The sequence below is a fragment of the Barbus barbus genome, assembly GCF_936440315.1.
Source record: "Barbus barbus genome assembly, chromosome: 12".
Taxonomy (NCBI): Eukaryota; Metazoa; Chordata; class Actinopteri; order Cypriniformes; family Cyprinidae; genus Barbus; species Barbus barbus.
In genome coordinates this window covers 14,981,572-15,002,792 of record NC_136740.1, presented here as the reverse complement: position 1 = coordinate 15,002,792, position 21,221 = coordinate 14,981,572, and the positions used below count along the sequence as shown (strand labels likewise).

Sequence of the window (21,221 nt, the reverse complement as noted above, 5' to 3'; positions counted from 1 at the left end):
CGGATTTCGAGACTGCGACAAACTGGCGGGACAGGACGTTCTGGAAACACGCTACAAATGATACCTTACAAATCTGAAATAGTTATTATAGGTTATGGATGGTGAGCAGCAAATACAAAGGAACTGCTTTTTCAAACTTTTAGATGCTGTCGTCATAGTCGGCGGATACGCAGATAACCTTACATCTTAATTGAAAGCTTGTCGGTGTTGTCTGAATGATATAATATCTCCAGGCAACAGTTATTTTAGTAACCTTCACGTGCCAGTTTAATCGGGTTATGCAGTTAAAGACTTTCTAAAGGGCAGCGCTGCGTAATGTCGTCTTTGCATTATAATTGTGTGATGTCGGTTTCTACTTATTTATGCTCAAAAGTTGTTTGTCAGATTGTTTTTTACATGTTTTAGGACTGTTTCTCTCCCCTTCAGCACCACTGAACACTTAATCTGGATGCAGCCTACTGAATGTGAATTTGAATTATCTTTGTATTTATGGACACAACCGGCATTTGTGAGTGTGTTTAAGTGACTGGTGTCCACACACACACACACACACACACACACACACACACACACACACCTCAGAGTCGGTCCATCGCTGAAATCCATGCGTCATAATGCGGTTACCGGGAATCTGTGCTTCAACCGGCTTATTTCCTTCATCTGTGATATAACCTCGCGCGGGTACTCACTGACAGGACAGATTTAATAGATTCACTCTGAATGATGACCCGAAAAGGTCGAATCTGAATGCGTCGAATGGGGAATCATCAAAGTACAGTGTGTAACCGCGATGCGGGTGGGGTGGGGGGGGGCAATGTCAGACTGAGCTGCGTAGTTTGCCTCCTCGTCGAGGTTTTATCATGTTATGATCAGAAAGACGTGCGTATGGCGGGGTGAGTAAGCAGATGCATCCCGTGGCAGCAGTTCATGCCGGTGTCGAGCAGCTGAAGCAGTTTATAGCCGTTGAGACCGGCTAAAGCTAGCTTTTTACGCAGAAAATGTCCGAGACATTTAAACATCGCAGTACTGAATGTCACAGACGCGCTGCAGTGAATGCGTCAAAACAGATGACTAGCAGCGTACGAGCTGCGCTAAAATGATTACGCAAACACTTTTGCCAAGTCATGGATTAATCCGAGCGATTGCGTGTGAGTTTACCTGGTTAAACGGGATGGATAGTAACAGACATACTGGTTACTTTCGCGCAGTTTCCTTTAAGTTTGACAGCGGTTAGTTTAACGTCGCTGCTGCGTATCGTGCCGATTGCTGTCGCAGTGATGCTCGTGGCAATGCAGCACCATCAGCATCCCAGCTGTTTGATTCCCTATAGGCCGCTTTCTGCGTCAAACACGAGGCGGGGCCACGCGAGTGGAAATTCCCTGTACCGGCCTGTGATAGGCACGAGATGCGGATACGGAAAGTGAATAGATGAAGTGAAATAAAGTTCATCGAGGTCATGCATTCGTAGAGATCAAATGGGCTCTTAAAGGGATAGTTCATACAAAATACAAAACTGTCACCATATCTTCATGTAGTTCCAAGACTTTAATTCTTCTGTGCAACATAAAAGATGACCCTAGAAATGAAGGTCTCAGACAAAAACCATGAAAAATTTAATTGAAAGTAATTGTCAATCCCTCACACGCATATATATTTGATTGTAAAACCAAATAAATAATTAACTTATTAAATGAAGAAGAGTCTTGCCATTTGAAAAGAACAGCCATCAACAAGTAAATAACTTATAAGTCTGAAGAATGTAAATTGGTTGTAGTAACTTAACTTTAATCGGTTACATATGAGTATGTCTATAATGATAATTAATTCAGTGTAAAACTGTGTAAATATTGCTTCATTAACCCAAGAAAGAGAACAGCTGTATGACAGTATGTAGGCTACATGCCATCTTCAGACACATGATGATGCACCAGTATGTACATAGCAGGTGAGTGACGGTGAGAGGGGAGGAAGAGGAGGGGAGGGGTGTGCTGCAGCAGGACGGTGTAGCCGGGAGGAGGGGAGGGGCACAGATCCTGTTACGTGTAATTAGCCCGGCTGAGCTTGTGTTTCCAGGGTGAGTTGGATGGGTTACCTGGGTACAGATGGTATGGACAACGAGTGCCCAAAGATGAGGACACAGAGGTGTCCGTAATGTGCATCTAATCACAATTTAGATCATAATGAAGTGCCATATTTAATAAGATCATATAAAAGGTCAAATCAGACTCTTATTGGATGGTTTGCTTGTAAGGACATTGTTGTATTATGTTTAGGATGGGGTAAGTTTACTAGTACTGGTGAATTTGGTTTCATGATGTAGAATCAGTGAATGATTATAATGAATGCAGTGATGAATAGAATGTTTAAAAGAAAAATGCTACATAAATATGTGTGTGTGTATAGTAAATTAAAGTATATACAGTAAATGTAAGTGTATAAAGTGCATAGATTGTGTTCTGCATTTAATAATGTAATTAATCAATACATCAGAACATTACGTCCTGAACAGAGTTAACATCCTGTATAACATCCGGATCGTCATGTTTCACCTTCAGTTGAGCACATAATCAATAAATAGAGCCTTTCATAGCTGCACCTAATATGACTTTACTATAGGATTGATATTACAGAGGCTTTTTAGCTAATTGACTGTGTATGGAAACACCCCCGGAATCATGGAATCATACGCATCTTATACCTACCGACTCAGTGGATCAATGCTGTTGGACCACATATAGGGGTATGAAAGATTCGTTGTTGTAAGGGGTTAAAAGTGAAGAATGTAATTTCTGCACTCTGATTACACCTTTAAGTCAACTTAAAAGTGGTTTACTGATAGTTGTCTTTCCATAAAATGACACATTTCGGCTGTAAGTGTTGGATTGGATTTGTTAGGTCTCATTATCACATTCTGTCCATGGGACGTCTGTGAGTGGAGCGGGTACTCAAGGTCAGATTACCCTCTTCTCCTCTTTCCCCAGTGTTGATGTAGTGTAACTGCCCCCTCAGTTCCATCGGTGGGGACATGTGTGGAGGGCCTGGTTCAGGTTACACATCCACACCACACCATCATTTATTCATGCATTCCTTTGTTTGAGAAGCAGAGAAAGAACAGTCCATTCTGACGGAGGGAATTCAGAATCAGAATTAGCTTTATTGCCAGGTATGTTTTTTTTGTTTTAGTGATAGTAGCTCCACAGTGCGACAGAATGACAGCGACAGGACAGGACACAGATAATAAAAATAAATAATAATAATAATGTACAAATATACAAAATGGACAATATGCAAAATAGCACAAACACAATATACAAAATAGACAATTCAGTATGTACAGGTAAGTTAGGTGCAAATTTGAAATGTAATAAGTATGTGTGTTAAATAAAAAACTATGATAGTTCTTCTGGGGCACAGCTGACCATCAGCTCTGCTTTTACTAGAGCTGTAATGAACAATAAGTGTCAGACGTCAGAGAGAATATGACAAAGTACTAACTAGGTAGATAAAAGTGATGAAATGGCAAGAGAAACTGCTAAAGAAGTGTGTACAGTATGTCTGTGTGAGACAGGATAAAGAGAGGAATCCTTGGACAACCCTTTTGAGACGTGAAGAATCTGTGTGCCCTGCTGTGACTGTAGTTTGAGACAGTGATTTATTGTTTCAATCAAGAACATGCACACAGATGCCCCACACTCTGGCAAAGCTGATTGGTTCTGCTGGGCTGAGTGGATGAAGAATAAACAGATGGAAGGATAGAATAATGGATAGAGAATAACAGGAGGGGATATAGAGGTAATACTTTAACAAGAAGGATTATAGATTTTGTTTAAAGTTAATCTTAGAAAGCGCCGACCAAATGAAATTATATTGAAACCTTTTCTTTTCTTTTCTTTTCTTTTCTTTTCTTTTCTTTTCTTTTCTTTTCTTTTCTTTTCTTTTCTTTTCTTTTCTTTTTTCTTAAATCCTCTGAATGTGAGTGTGTGTATGTGTGTGTCTCAGTGTGTGTTGAGCTGTGCAGTAATGTATGGATTCTGGGTAAAGGAATTAAATCATCTCTTCATTGTAATTATTTAATCTCAATATTCTTTATTGATTAAGGATTTTTTTGTTGTTGTTGTAATTTTTCCATTGGTTTAAACCAGAGATTCTCAAACTATGAGTGTCCGTATATTAAATAAAAAAATAAAGTCCATAATTCCAATAACTGAATGTTCTTCAGCATTTACCTATTTATTAATCAATGAATTTAAATGACTTATAGTAATTTGTGATGGCACAAGTTTTTTAAAAGTTTTTTTCCTTACAAATATCAATTTCTACACAAAATATTTTTGTTCTTAACATAGCTATAAAAAATTGTAACTATAAATGTATTATATTATAAAAGATACATTATATTATATTAAAATTATATATATATATATGAAGAGTTGATTTGCAAAAACCGATCACTTTTTTTTTTTTTTTTTTTCAGAAATCAAGTTTTTTTTTTTTTTTTATTGCACATTCCAAGTAATATAAATCAAACAGCAGTTGGATTGTTTTGATTAAGTAATAATAACTAAGCAAATACAGGCAATTTACAAAATTAAAGTTAATTGAAAGTATGTTTTTTTATACATATTAAACGTTAGTTTTATAGCAAAAGCGGATAACTCCAACAGTCGTTTTTTGGCAAAAGCAGATAACTCCACATTTCATGTTTTAGAGTTTAAAAAAAACACTTGTTTAATCTTTGTAATCTCCTCAGATAACAATGTAGATGCCTGGCAAACTGTTGCCTGGCTTGTTGTTGTGATCATAGATTTATGGATGTGATTACACGCAATACATGGAGCTTTTCCCTCACCATTGTAGCGCGTTGCTTTTTCAAGGTTCCATGAAAACATTTCAGCTTTTATTTTCCTTTTACGCCCTGAAGAAGATATCACAGGTTCATCAAGTTTGTCGAAATTATCCATCCTCGATCACTTTAAGTCAGCTTTGACGAAACTCCTCTCAGCTAGCACATCTTTTCAAAGTGAAAGTAGCCTTGTCACCTGACCTGAATACAGTGCGCTGATTCGCTAAAATGGACTTACCGGCTTCTGTTCAAAAACAACAAGGGCAATTGTTGGCTTCTGCAGTAAAACGTAAACTTGTGATGCTTTGAAAGTGGACAATACAGGCGTTTTTGACAAAACGTGTTTAGGGTTCAGATCGCACTATATGTGGAGAATAATGCACAACAATCAGCTCAATTTTTTGGCATTTATCGTTTTTTTGCAAATGAACTCTTCATATATATATATATATATATATTATTTGCTTGACTATTATTTTGTTTTATTTTTTAGGATTTTACCATGACTTTTCCAGGTCTTGAGACCACATTTTTTAAATTCCCATATATCCAGGTTGTCAAAGAACTTCAAGAAATCTCTTTCTTAACTAAAAATGTTTATTTGAGGGGATAAATTAAAATAAGAAATATGGCATAGCAACTGTGCTGAGGCCCCCTAGTGGGTCCGGGCCCCCTGGTGAAGAACCACTTGTAACCACTAGTATAAACAATACATTGAAATATTCTGACATGAATTTATGTACACATAAAGAAGACATTAGGCATATGCAATAAACATTATACATACAATAAATAATTATTTTGAATATTTTATTGATTAGATAATTGGATTTCCTCAGGTTTTTGATTAAAGATTTCTTTTATGTCTGGTATTCACATAAAAAACTCAGCGAGTCTGGCTTTTTTGTGATGGAGATTATTCAGGAGGAGCTAATCCCTGAGTGCCATAATCAGATTATTTATTCTGTACTTTGAGGCCCAGACCTATAGCTTGGTCTACATCTCATAGCGTAACAGATGGTACAGCAAGGTCACTTACACACACACTCATTCAGTCACATACTGGATGAAGTGTTCAGTGTTATCTGCTCTTGAACAAGTACTTCATGACTCACACTTTTAAGGTCAATCGCCGACACAAATACACGCTCATGCCAGATCAAACAGACCTTTTTATGGCTGTATTGACAGTAATATATCACACACCGAACAGAACTCTAAGGGCAGTATTGATGTGTTTGCTGCCATAACAGTCATTTAAATGCTTTGTAGAGCTGGCACTGTTCTTCCTGGAGATATTCATCAGGACTAATTGCTGGACAGAAAAGACAAGATCTGGCAGGGATTCCCTCTGGTCCTGAACATCCTCTCAGGATACAAATACAAGCTTTAACCATGGCTAGACCAACACAAGTTGTCTCTGCAGGTTTTTTAGATGGCAAACTAAATGACTACTAAAGCGTGACGCAGTTCTCATGCTAGAGAGGGAGAGGCTGAAAAAAGAGAGTGATCTTGCTGCTGGCAAATATGCTGCTTCATGCTCTGCAAGCATCAAACTGAGCTGGTCGTTTCATTGGCTCTCTAAGAATCCTGACATAAACATTTGTGTAATCCATAATCCTAATATACATACGGTGTAAAAAGGTGATTTCTGTTTGATTAACTATGATAACTTAAGATGGTCCGGTGGTGGTTTCATCTAGTTTGAAGTGCTTTTCAAAAGTTTGGGATCGGTAAGATTTTTTTTGTTTCTTATTCTCACAGATTCTGCATTCATTTGATCATGAATAGAGGAAGAACTGTAATAATGTTTTACAATTTGGATCACATGAGCCATCCGAATTCTTTTTGAATGCGCTTATTTGCTGTTTCAGAAACATTTTTTATACATGTATCTTGTTTCATAAGCCCTATTCGGACGGGACTAGTTTTACTGGGGGTCGTTAGAGAAATTTGTGTTTCACAGACGTACTTGGTGATTTTAATCAGCCATGTCTGTGTTTTTCTCAGACAACCTCTGTAATAATTCCAGAGCAAATTACCTACTGTTTTTCAGAAAACTCAGTGATCCTCTGAGAAAACTAATCCTGTCCGAATGCCATGTCTGTGATTGCCGGTGAATTTATTTTTTTCACAACACGTTTCCTTGTGTGTTTTGGCCAACGTGAATTACCGTAGACGCTCTTACAGTGCGCACATTTGATATATTTGCCTCCCTGCAAAGAAAAAAAAAAATTAAATTAAAATAATAATAAAATCAAGAGCACGTAAACTGTTACAACTGGCTATTGTAATATCAGCGTCAGGTAAAATTATTTGCGTTCATTTCTGCACTCAATTATATAATGTTTTAATTACATATGTACCTTTATGAAAATTAAACACGGGTTTACGACAAATAAATAACTAAAGTAAAAGTAAAATAACCACACATTAACATGGTTTTGCTATACTAGCCATTTAGCTTCACCATGGCATTTGTGTGATTTATACTAATGGTAATCAATCCGAATGACTACGCAACGCTCGCATACAGAGCGCGTGATCTCTGAAACGCCCAGATGCCCAAAACAGACCCTCCCACCTCTATAAAAAACATGGAGATGTTAGTCCCGTCCGAACTGGTGCATGAAAATCACAGACGTCAGGTGATAAGAATCGAAACTCAAACGTAGTTTAGAAAACTAGTCCCATCCGAATAGGGCTATATTCTTATAATTATTGATGTTGAAATGTCTTATTAGTGTCTTATTCTTATAATTGTTCATGTTAAAAACATTTGTGCTGCTTAATATTTGATTTATTTGAAATAGATTTTTTTGTAACCATGAAAATCTTTACTGTCACTTTTGATCAGTTTAATGCATAATTCTGAATAAATTGATTTCTTTCAAAATTAAAAAAGAGAAAAAAATCATACAGACTCCAAATCGTACTGAAGTGACCTTGTGGACATGTCTGTATTAATGAGGATTAGGGCATTTGTGTAAAAGTATGTGTGCAGTTTTTATGTAAGAATGTAAAATCAGTCCTTTCATACTGAAAGCTTTTAAGGACAGGATGACACGCACACCCTGGAGAATCAGTGTGCTTTTTACATTTCTGTGAACACAACATTCATGAAGGCTGCAGTACCCTGGCAAACTTTAGCAGAGGTTTGCTCTTCCCAAAGGGGAGGTTTGCTTTGCTTATTCACAGACTGCTTTAAATTGTCATAATCACAAGGGCAAACTCAGTGAGGAGCTAGTGGTGTTTTTTACACATAATTTTCAATCTTACTAAAATCAGTTCTTGTCTTTGGGAATTGGTCTGCCAAAAAATAAATTAATTAAATGAATAAATAAAAATTATCTGCCAAAAATAAACCATTTTTTTCCTAATTTTTGTGTCTTTTAGTCCAGTGGTTCTCAACCGTTTTGTCTCCAAGGTCCCCCATTGTCCACAACCAGTCGTTTGGGATTTACTGGATATGATTTTTGTTTGTTTGTTTGTTTTAATAATAATAAAAAAATAATAAAAAAACTAAGGACATCCAAAGTGCAATGGCGCGATATGTCGGTGCACTGCCCACGAAACTATTTGCACCGACATATAGCGCCGTTGCGCTTTGGCTGTCCCAAGTTCAAGTCCCGGCTTGTGGACTTTCCCGATCCTGTCCCCCCCCTTTAATATATATATATATATTAAAGAAAAGTTTTTACATCATAATTTCTACTCAATAAAATAGTCACATAACTGGAAAAATGCATAAGTTTGATAAGATTTTATTAATTTACAGTACCAGTAAATTCATCCATTAAAATTAGTCTTCCTCATATATCCTGGTTTTCCAAAATAGTGAGAACCCTGCTCTTCATAGAAAAAGTTGAAGTAAAATAAAAATGTATTAATTTTGAAATTTAAAAAATGTATTTTAATGTTTTGTTTTATGTTGAATCATTTTAATCATCTGTTTTAATCAGTGTTTATTAGCTTTAAGGGTAACATCTGCATGCTTTTGTGCTTCCAAGAGTTGGCAAAATGAAGTAGCAGATTAACACATTTAAAATGTACATCCCTTCTCCTCTGGAGAAATGGACAAAACATATTGATGACTCATCCGGCACTGCAAAGATTTCGGTCCAATCATGTTCTCTATAGAATGAGAATGTCCCTCCCCATAAATTATAAATGCGACCTCCAACCATAGAAAATATGACAGGAAAGAAAAATGTGCTTTTTAAAAAACATTGTGCTCTCTCTCTATGTTGCAAAGTCTATCTCAGTCACTCTGTCCAAACCTATGTAGGACATATAAGTCCCTGAGCTCAACCGCCACACACTTTTCTTCTCGTTGTGTCTCTTGCTCTGTAAAACGTGAACATACGTGTACACACACACATGCAGACTGAATGCGTCCTTCAGTTTCAAGAGCATCAATAATTTGTGACGAGTTCAGGGGACAGACCTCAGTCAGTACCGGAGACTGTGTGTGTGTGTGTGTGTGTGTGTTCAGTAGAAATGTCAGTATGCTGGCGTGTAATTCCAGCCCATCGTCTCTCACAGAGCAGTATGTTTTTCTCTGCAAGGAACACTCAGTCAGTAACGTTACCACAAGAGCAGTTATATCTCATCAGGAATTAGATAACAACTGTTACCGCTTAATGACGCACACCTAAGTCTTCTACTGTAAACCAGAGGTTTTTGTAGGATGCCTAAAGTTTTGATTATTCTTCACAATAATTCAATAAATTTGAGAGAAAAATTATATTTAAATAAATTAAGTACACACACACACACACACACACAAGTGATGTGTTTCTTACATTTAAAACTTTTTGATAATTCTTTTCAATGGATCTTCAATTAGCAGGTGTGGCAAAAAGGTTTTGGACCCAGATCTTCTTGTTTTCTCTCTGTTTGTCTGACAGTGAGTCTCTCCACATGAGCTTTACTCAAAGTTCATATTAATCTGATATCTCACTAATTTCACATCATGTTTGTCTGTGAGAGAAAGAGAGCGCTCTTCTCCTATTTCCGCTCTGTTCTTGCGCCGCAGTGCAGGTATCATTGCAGATGTATCTGCAGCAGGTGCCCCCCCCCCACACACATCCACCTTCAAATCACAAAACACACCTACCATAAAAACATAAAAAGTATAGAAACATATTACATACAAATATATTATATGTATTTTGTATTTTGCCTTTTAATCTATTTTCCTCTGACCACGATTCTCGTTCTGGTTTTTCCCCGTCTCATTTCTCTCATCGTTCCCTTTGTTCTTTGTGTGTGTATTCAGTAAAATTTGTAATTTCATATAGATGAAAGAGGACCTGTGTGTGTTTGCAGTGTTTCCAGGTGTGTCTCATCAGTTTTTTTTAACAAGCTTTCACACTTTTAGCCACTTTTACAAAGTCAAACTCTAAAAGTTACTAAGATGTGCTTCTATAGTGACAAGATGATTCATCTGTAAGATCAATGTGAGCTGATAGGGGTGATCCTCACTTTCTATTCATTTAATTATTGAGTGGTATCACCTACCACACACGCACTCGCTTTTGTCACAGGATCTGTGGCGTTGTTGTGTGTCCTGTGCAGGCTGGTTAGAAGGTCACTGTGCGTGTGTGTGTGTGTGTGTGTCCGGTTGGTTTTGGGCAGTTATGCTGAGGTGTGATGCTGAGAGTCATCAGGCATTAAATGCAGCCGCTGACGGCGACAAGCTCTCACACTGAGAGAGTAGCAGGTCAATATCTAATTACCCCACAGGAAGTGGCATATATTCCTCTGTCTCTCCCTCTTTCTGTCTGCTAATCTCTCTCTCTTTGGATATCTCTCTTTATCTGTCAGCTTTACTCTCAATCCCTACCTCTGCATGCTCTTCTCTCTTTCCATCTGTCCCCTCTTTTGTTTCTCCTCTTTATCCATCCATCTTCTTCTCTCATGTCCTCATTCTCTTTTAATAGGCGTCACCTGGGTGTGTGCGTGAGTTTGCGTCTTTCAGTCTAAAGCAGGCATGTCGGCTGACCATAAAAATGCAGATAAAAACCTCAGTCAAATGTCGTGTTGTGTTTGGCTGTGTATTTTTTACATCACTGCTTGAATTTGCAAATATAATCAAAAGACATAGGTCTGTTTTGGATTGCTAATAAAACTCCTCTTGCACATAAGATTTGATAGTAAGGATAGTTTCTGCTGGCCCCCTTTTTTGTATTTCCCTGCTGATGTTTTGGCAAAACAAAAATGAAAAATTGTAGATATATTTGAATTAAAAATAAGTAAAGTTTTAGATTAAAATTAATATTTACAAATAATTGTATTTTAATAACATTAAACATAATTGTATATATATATATTGTAAAAATAGCTCAAATGTAATGATGTTATTTATTAAATGTATTATATAATATTAAATATATCAATACTTACAAATAAATATATAGATTTATTTGTATTAAATATTTTATTTACACAACCAAGCATATACAAAAATTATTTTTTTATTGTATATTCAGTTGATTGTTTTAAATTTGCAGTATTACAATAGTAGTTTTAATATTATATATATATATATATATATATATATATATATATATATATATATATATATATATATATATATATATATATATATATATATATATATGAGCGAGAGAGAGAGAGAGAGAGAGCATTAACTAACTAATTTAATATTTAAATATAAATACTGAATACTATTTTAATTGCAGTAGTTTTTAGATTTAACAACATAATTTATTAAATATTTTATATATTTTAAAATATTAATGTTTTAATAAAAATGCTACAAATGTGTTGTGTAGTTTTGATCATACTCATTATTAACAAATGGCCTGGTTCTTTCCATACATTGACCAGCAGGGGGCTTCACTCATCCAGAGCCTCATGTGAGAGTTCCTGTTACACAGGGTCTTGCCTCAGTAATTTAATTGAAGGGAATTCACTATTCGCATATCGACAGAGCTACAAGAATAGTTCTTTATTCCCTTGAGGGAGGCATGTTGGTTGTTCTGGAATCTCAGTATTGATCAGTCGTGATGTCAGATGATACACGGTTTCCTGCTTTAAAGATGACTGCCCCACTAAAATAGCACCACCTGGGTCTCACGGGAGCCATCTTGGCTCTGCTGGATTTATTCTGCACTGCAGTCTTCCGGTATGATAGGATTACACAACACATCCAGCCAATTGACCATATGCACGAATACTTCCTGGTTTTTGATAAGATCAGTCATTTCTGGTCAACTGTACTGTGCCCTTTGCTCGGTTTCTCTACATAATCCATTCACAATTTGAAGAAAAGTTTTGTTTGTTTAAAAGGACCAATCATCTTTATACCATTTCAGGAAAGACAAACGTGATAACGGAACAAAACATCTGACAAGCCTATGTCAAAATAGAGCTGTGCATTAAGTGATTCAGACTAAATTCAGAGTAACAAAAATGCAGCAGTAGCCAGTCTGTGTTGGCTGAATATATTTAGCAGCTTACAGTTAAAGATGAAACTTAAACTATGTAGTTATTAAATTAAATCTAAAAATATTTAAAACTATTGAATGCATTATTTAATTGTTATACCATTAATATTTAGCTGATTTAATTTGTATTTAACTATAGATATTTAAATAGCCTAATCACCATTATAGGCTGTTGTCTGGGCTTATTTATTTATTTTTTAAATGACAAGTGACTTTGTGACTTCCTGCACTTGCAATACTTTATACTTCAGTGCGGTAAATTACTAAAATTTGTTATAATATTTATTTTATAATAAATCCAAAAGCAAGACGTGAAAAAAAAACAAAAAACTAGGGAGTTGAAATGGCAGCTGCATTGATCCTCTGCTGCCATCTCCTGGTTAAAATGGTAATTTCATGTCATTTTCATCTTTAAAATCTTTATTTTTTCCGCCAAGAGACATTTTTGGCACATTACTTCATGTTGTCTTCATGAATAAAAAGTGAACTTTACTGCACAGCTGTAGAGTTGAGAAATAGTAAAGGCTTTAAAATGTTATAAGATTTTAAAAATGTGTTCATGGCTATAAAGGTAAGATATCAGATCTCAGACACTCTGTTTTAATCATTCTAGGGGACTTTAATAAAGCAAATCTCTCCCGTGAACTGCCAAAATACAGACAGCATGTTACATGTCCCACCAGAGACAGTAATATACTGGATCACTGTTACACAGCAATAAAGGATGCATATCACTCTGTCCCACGGGCAGCTTTAGGACTCTCTGATCACTGTTTGGTTCATCTTATTCCGACCTACAGGCAGAAACTGAAGTTAGCTAAACCTGTATTAAGGACTGTAAAGAGACGGACTTATGAGACAGAGTGGGTTTTACAAGCCTGTTTCGACCTTACAGATTGGAGTGTTTTTGAAGCTGCTGCAAACGATCTGGACGAGCTCACAGAGACTGTAACATCTTATATCAGTTTCTGTGAGGATGTGTGCGTTCCTACCAAGGTTATTATAGTTTTGAATTTTTACATTTGTTTTATTTTAATATCGTTTTCAAATTTGCTAAGAAATTCTGTTTAGTTTTTATTAGTTTCATTAATATTTTTGTTAGTTTTAGTTTAGTTTGTATTTTGTGAACACATTTTTATTTCGTTTTTATATAGTTTAGTTTCCGTTTTAGTTTATCAACAGAATCAACAGATCACTTCCAGAGCCAAGGCCAAAGAAAGACTTAGCATAATTTAACCTTAGTGAGGCAAACGTTTAGCGACAAAATTAACTCATGCTGAGATTGAGAGACGATAAAAGTATACAAATATACACTAAAGGAAGTAAGCCGTTTTACAACATAAATTTACAAAAGATGCGCTTAATGTCATATCTAATGGTGTGTTGAGATATTTAATATTAAAATAAACGTAGCCTAATTTGGTTATATGTTGTTTTTTTCTTATTTAACCATAATCATGATGTTGTAACTGTCTTGTCTTGCACACTTTTCTGTGAACAGCCGCGCATAAATCATAACTGGGACTAATGAAATTCAATAATAACAATCGTAGGCCTATTTAAAGGCTCACATTTGAATATGTTATTTTCTTTATTTATGAAGAATTATAAGCGTGTGTATGATGTGATTTAGCCTATGCTTATTTATTTGTTCGAAAGTTTGGCAGTGATCACAAGATGCTAGGGCAAGTTTTGCATTGTTTACAGAAAGGTGTGTTCTCATCTTTTTTTTTTTTCTGTTAATTATCATGTTGCGTGTCTGTTTTTCTTCAAAGCACCAACTTGCCTAATGTTGGTTTGATTGCTTGTGTTGCATGAGAAAATAAATAAGTTTGCCTTCCTGATGTTGTAGATTAATGCGGGTCCGGTTCGTGTCGCGACTCTCGGTCTTTATGTCAAATGGTTCTGGTCTGGTAGGCTATATAGAAATAAATTAGTGCTGCTGTCGGATAATGGGTCGGGTGTTCTGTTAAGTACTGCTGGTGCACGTTTATCAAACAGGACCCGTGCAGGACTCTGCTTTAAACCGCTTTGCGTCAGAGATGCGCCATTTACAGGTATTTCCCTAAACCGCCACACAGCTCATATATTTTTCAGCCAAGGGGTGAGAACGTAATGATTACGAAAACGATTATTTATTTTTGTTAATTATTATTTTATTTCAGTTAGTTTTTCAATAACTGTTGTTAGTTTTGTTTCGTTTTAGTTTTTCAAATATTTTGACATTTTTATTCTATTTCAGTTTACGAAATTGTTTTTTCATCAATCGTTTTCGTCTTAGTTTTAGTATTCGTTTACGAAAATAACCTTGATTCCTACCAGGATTCATCTAACTGATAACAACGATTCACTGCAAAACTCAGACAGCTCCGTCAGGCCAAAGAAGATGCTTACAGGAATGGGGACAGAGTCTTGTATAAACAGACCAGAAATACACCCTGGAAAAGGAGATCAGAGTGGCAAAGAGGAATTATTCCGATAAGCTAAGGATCCAGTTCTCTTCCAGTGACACAGCTTCAGTGTGGAAAGGTCTGAAAGACATCACCAATTACAAGACACCATCCCCCAGCACTGTGGAGAATCAACAACTGGCAGAAGATCTGAATGAGTTCTACTGCAGGTTTGAAAAAACACCATTCACACCTCCTGCAAGCCCCCTCTCCCCCACACCTGCACTGCAGATAAGAGAAGATGACGTGCGCCAGGTCTTCAAAAAGAACAAGAGAAGGAAGGCACCAGGCCCAGACGTTGTGACACCAGCCTGTCTGAAATCCTGTGCTGACCAGCTGGCCCCCATCTTCCCACAGATCTTCAACAGATCACTGGAGCTGGAGCATGAACATGATACAGGACTTAACGACTACAGACCTGTGGCTCAAACATCTGTGGTCATGAAGTCATTTGAAAAACTGGTTTTGGCTTATCTGAAGGACATCACTGGACCCTTACTGGACCCCCTGCAGTTTGCCTACAGAGCAAACAGGTCTGTGGATGATGCAGTCAACATGGGACTGCATTACATACTGCAACACCTGGACAGACCAGGGACTTATGTGAGGATCCTGTTTGTGGACTTCAGCTCGGCCTTTAACGATATCATTCCAAACCTCCTCCTGCCCAAACTAACTCAGCTCTCCGCCCCCACCTCCGTCTGTCAGTGGATCAACAGCTTCCTGACAGGCAGGCAACAGCTAGTGAGGCTGGGAAAATACACATCCAGCACCCATACGATCTGGAGCTCCTCAGGGCTGCGTTCTCTCCCCACTGCTCTTATCTATGTACACCAACGACTGCACATCTAAAGACCCTTCTGTCAAGCTCCTGAAGTTTGCAGATGACACCACAGTCATCGGCCTCGTTCAGGACGGTGACGAGTCTGCTTACAGACTTAAGCACAGGGGGTTAAGGAACTGGCTGTCTGGTGCCGTCTTAACAACCTGGAGCTCAACATGCTCAAAACAGTGGAGATGATCGTGGACTTCAGGAGAAACTCACCATCATGAACACCACTGTGACTGCAGTGGAGTCATTCAGGTTCCTGGGCAGCACCAGCTATCAAGACCTGAAGTGGGACATTCAAACCATCAATGTCTCTTCTTCCTGAGACGGCTGAGGAAGTTTGGAATGAACCCCAGCATCCTCAGAACATTCTACACCTGCACTGTGGAGAGCATCCTGACAGGCTGCATCACTGCCTGGTTTGGAAACCGCAAAGCTCTGCAAAGGGTCATGTGAACTGCCCGTCACATTGTTGGAGGTGAGCTTCCCTCCCTCCAGGACATCTACAGCAGGCGGTGTATAAGGAAAGCCCGGAGGATCATCAATGACTCCAGCCACCCGTCCCACAGACTGCTCTCTCTGCTGCCCTCAGGAAGACGTCTCCGCAGCATCCGATCCCGCACTAGCCGACTGAGGGATAGTTTTTTTCCTCAGGCTATCAGGCTAATGAACAGTCAGAACTAATACACCCTACAGCATACTCCCACCTTACGGTATGCCACGCACTACACTTTAATTCCAATAGTTCAAACTGGACTACCAGTACACACTACACTAATACAACAATCTTTTTGCTACCACTGGATACCATCCAATGCACATCCATGACATTTGCGTATCCAGTTTATGTATAATCTGCTGCATCTTCGCATATTATTGTTTGTATATATGTGTACATAACGTAGAATGTGTACATACGGTGTATAATGCGTATTGATAACTGTAAGTATGTCTAATAGTACACTGTGTGTACTGAGTATATGTATGTGTATATTACACATAGTCATCTGTATAAGTCTGTAAGTATGTATGGTAATGTTTATATGTAAATTGTTTCTGGACTGTCTGGAGCACTCTCTCAAGAATTTCACTCACCAAGGCACATGTGCTGTGGTGATGTGACAATAAAAGTGATTTTATTTTATTTGATTTCACATTGACTCTATTGTCAAAAAGGCCCAGCAGAGGTTGTACTTCTTTCGCCAGCTGAGGAAGTTCAACCTGCCACAGGAGCTGCTGAAACAGTTCTACTCCGCCATCATTGAATCCGTCCTCTGCACTTCATTAACTGTCTGGTTCAGCTCAGCTACCAAATCTGACCTCAGAAGGTAGTCCGGACTGCTGAGAGAATCATTGGTACAACCCTCCCCACTCTCCAAGAACTGTACTTATCCAGAGTGAGCAAAAGGACTGGTAAAATCACTCTGGACCCCTCACATCCAGCACACTTCCTCTTTGAACTCTTGCCATCTGGTCAACGCTACAGAGCTCTGAGCACCAGAACGACCAGACACAGGAACAGTTTCTTCCCTCAGGCAATCCATCTCATGAACATTTGAACTCTTAACAATAAACATGTAACACACAACACTATCATACTTTTTATTTTTTATTTAACACACATACTTATTACATTTCAAATTTGCACCTAACATACCTGTACATACTGAATTGTCTATTTTGTATATTGTGTTTGTGCTGTTTTGCATATTGTCCATTTTGTATATTTGTACATTATTATTATTATTTTTTATTATTATTATCTGTGTCCTGTCCTGTCGCTGACGTTCTGTCGCACTGTGGAGCTACTGTCACTAAAACAAATTCCTTGTATGTGCAAATTTACCTGTCAATAAAGCTAATTCTAATTCTGATTCTGATATTAATAATCAGGAATACCATTATGATGTTGTTTAAGAGATTAGTCTAACTGTTAGCCTAAACAGTTATGACAGTGTTTATTTGTCAGCATTTATATGTACACTTACACTTACGTGTCTGGGTACTCTCCTGGGATTACCAGGCTCGGCATATAAAATTATGTTGTTAAATAACATGAAACTGTATGTTAATGCCGCTATCATTATTTACGGTGTTGCAATTATTTTGTTTCTCAGTTTCTGATAAGAATGAGGCAGGATAGGTTTCTGTGAGAGTCTCTACCTATATTTCGCACATATAAAATGAGTTTCACCAGAAGTTTACGAGCTGGCTTATTTTAATGCGAAGGTTCTAAAGAACGCTCCGTGCATATGATCAAAGACTATAGAATACCCAAGACACGTCACTCGTATAGTTTTGAATGGGGAAAAATGCAATGCTCCTCGCCTTTTGAATGAAAGAGCCAACCGCTAATCTGTAAAGTCAGCGCATCACTGCAGCTACTATTAAACGGCCCAGTTGCTATAAAAACAGTCAGCGCTGAGGACTGCGCATGCGTACTGGAGGGTCTTGCCTGAAAAATAAGCTTTTTATAACGCTATTTGAGCAAAAGAAACAAAATTTATGATACAGTTGTTGTCAGATTTCTTTGGTGATTTCAAATATGAAATTTAATCGTAAGCTTAGTGAACAGGTTTGGAGAATTTGATGTTTCCCCATTCAAAGAGATAGGAGTTGCACTTGGATGCCTGAGAGGCGTTTCAAAGATGGCCGCCGAGTGACATGACTTGTCTTAAAGAGACTTTGATATGAATAGAAACAGAAACGGAGGATTTACGGAAGGGGGTGTATTATGATTAAGTCCATGACAGAATAATTATCTCAACCTCACTCGGGCTATATATTTCTAATCGGATAAAATCATCAGCCTGTTAGATGAAAACAGAAGTGCAAGTCTAAACTTTGGTCTCTGTCTTCATTTAGATAAAGAACAAAGTGTGAAAAATTTGATTTAAGATGTTTTGAAGCTCATGCACTCTCTGAACTGTGTTTGTGTGCACGTTTCACTAAACATTTTAGACATTTATGTCACTGTGATTTGAAACAGACACATATTCAACCTAATCAGAGTGTCTTTGATGAACAGCAAGAGTCTTTGTGATGCCACACTCTCAAGTTCTGTATTCTTTCAGCAAATTAAATTAGGTTAAACTCTTTGAGGTGACCACACAATCAAGATAGCAAGAGGGATGGATGGTTATGTTTGGACACATCCCATGATCTTCAGTGTTCAAACTGAAATCACTGTGAATATATAGAGTAAATTACTTGAAATGTTCTTTATTACGATCTTACATTGCAGGTAGAGACTAAACTTTCAGTTTCTGTGATTGATTGTCTAAAGTTAATTAACATGATTATTCTCTGTTTTAGTATGGGCGATCGGATAGCTACCGCGTGGCTACCACGCAAGATAAAGGTGATAAAGATTCTCCAAAGAAGAAGAAGGGGGCGAAGGATCTTGATGATCTGAAGAAAGAAGTTCCCCTGGTAAGAATCACACTGACAAAGCAGCATGGTAGCAATCTTTTTCCTTTGTTAACTTTCCTTTTTACCTTCCATTTAAGACCGAACACAAGATGTCAGTTGAGGAAGTATGCCGGAAATTTCAGACAGACATTGTTCAGGTAAACTCATTAATTATTTTGTGTTTGCTAAAACCAGGTTTCCATGTTTGCTAAAAAAACCCACTTTGTGTAGGTGATTGAAAATATGTTTACATATAATAGTGCAGAAAATACTCACCTGAGTTTAAGTGTATGAACATATCATTGGTTTTAGGAATGACTGTTTTGCAGCACTTCTCCTAATTGACCACTAGAGAGCTTCATACTCTGTGTAATATATTGGTTTAAACTTTTTGCATCCCATGTAGGATATACATGCTCTAGCTGTAAAGATGACAAAGCTGTTTGTTTTCAAACTTTTTAATTAACAGAAACTAAGAGTATTGAAATCAATAGTTGTGATTAATTTCATGATTCAAGAAGTTTCTATAACTGTATGTTATTCAATTAAACCAACTGTTGTTGACAGGAAAAATAAAAATAAGAAATACAATGTCAATTTATACATTTTACATTTTGTGTTTAGCACTAAGATTATTTTAAATAAGTTTTTGTTCATTTATTTATTTAATACAATTTTATATCTTCTTAATAAGTAAACAAGAAAAGCATATTAGCTCAGAAAATGCTTACTTTTGAATACATAATATGTTTCGGGAATGACTGTTGTGCTGAACTACTTATTGTTGACCACTAGGGAGCAGCATTTTAGCTACTTGTTTGAAACTGAGTGGCACGACATTGATTTAATAAATTTAGACAATCATCTCTCTTTCTCTCTTCGCAAAAGGGTTTAACTATTGCAAAGGCTAAAGATTTTCTGGCAAGGGATGGGCCAAATGCTCTGACCCCGCCTCCCACAACACCTGAGTGGATTAAATTCTGTCGTCAGCTGTTCGGAGGTTTCTCCATCTTGCTGTGGACTGGAGCCATTCTCTGCTTCCTGGCCTACGCCATTCAGGCTGCTACCGAAGACGAGCCAGCTGGAGATAACGTGCGTATACATTCCCACACTAGCACCGTGTCCTGTTTCAGTGAATCCACAGTGAATATGAACACATGAATATAATAATTGAATGCGTCATCTTTGGTCTCCTCTCAGTTGTACCTGGGTATAGTGCTGTCTGCTGTAGTCATCATCACTGGCTGCTTCTCCTACTTCCAGGAGGCAAAGAGCTCCAAGATCATGGAGTCATTTAAAAACATGGTGCCCCAGGTACTGAATACACTCCATGCAAACTTAAAATACACAGAAACACAAAGAAACTGTGAGTAAAAATGACTCTCTTTCTATCCACAGCAAGCGTTAGTAATTCGTGAAGGAGAGAAAATGCAGATCAACGCTGAGGAAGTGGTAGCAGGCGACTTGGTAGAGGTCAAAGGTGGAGACCGAATCCCAGCTGACCTTAGAATTATCTCTTCTCATGGCTGCAAGGTTTGTGGTTTATAAACTTCAATCTGTTGGAAAGAATTGTGCTTGCTTTGCTACCCATTGGACAACTGTGTGTCTCTGATATCATATGTAGGTGGATAACTCCTCCCTCACTGGCGAATCAGAACCTCAGACGAGATCACCTGACTGCACTCATGACAATCCTCTGGAAACCCGTAACATCGCTTTCTTTTCCACTAACTGTGTGGAAGGTACGGGATTTGCTAATTTGCTTATTTCAGTAAAGTGTTGAACCTGTTTACCTATGTAAAAGTCGAGAACAGTGGTGTGATGTTTTCTATTTCTCTATCAGGCACTGCTCGTGGTATTGTGGTCTGCACTGGCGATCGCACCGTGATGGGCCGCATTGCCACGCTGACCTCAGGACTGGAGACTGGGAAAACACCCATCGCCAAGGAGATTGAGCACTTTATTCACATCATCACAGGCGTGGCTGTCTTCCTGGGACTGTCTTTCTTCGTTCTGTCAATTATTTTGGGATACTCCTGGCTAGAAGCCGTCATTTTCCTCATTGGAATCATCGTCGCTAATGTGCCTGAGGGTCTGCTGGCTACTGTCACTGTGAGCACATGCAGTCATCTAAACTTTTTAATACAGTTCAGTAAGGGTAGGAACTAGGGGTGAGCAATATACCGGTAGACACAATTAACCAGTAGAAAATT

General features: G+C 37.7%; 1 protein-coding gene across 12 annotated transcripts in view; it reads left to right on the top strand.

Annotated features, from left to right (window-relative positions):
- LOC306878451 (sodium/potassium-transporting ATPase subunit alpha-3) overlaps positions 1–21,221 on the top strand; it is a 51,392-nt gene that overhangs the window by 17,084 nt on the left and 13,087 nt on the right. For all 12 annotated transcript variants that reach the window (XM_079430817.1, XM_079430819.1, XM_079430818.1 and 9 more), the window contains 7 exons: positions 18,913–19,029; positions 19,107–19,166; positions 19,897–20,100; positions 20,209–20,322; positions 20,407–20,541; positions 20,633–20,750; positions 20,852–21,120. In XM_079430817.1, the coding sequence (XP_079286943.1) occupies positions 18,913–19,029; positions 19,107–19,166; positions 19,897–20,100; positions 20,209–20,322; positions 20,407–20,541; positions 20,633–20,750; positions 20,852–21,120 (1,017 nt within the window). The remainder of the gene's footprint in view (positions 1–18,912; positions 19,030–19,106; positions 19,167–19,896; positions 20,101–20,208; positions 20,323–20,406; positions 20,542–20,632; positions 20,751–20,851; positions 21,121–21,221) is intronic.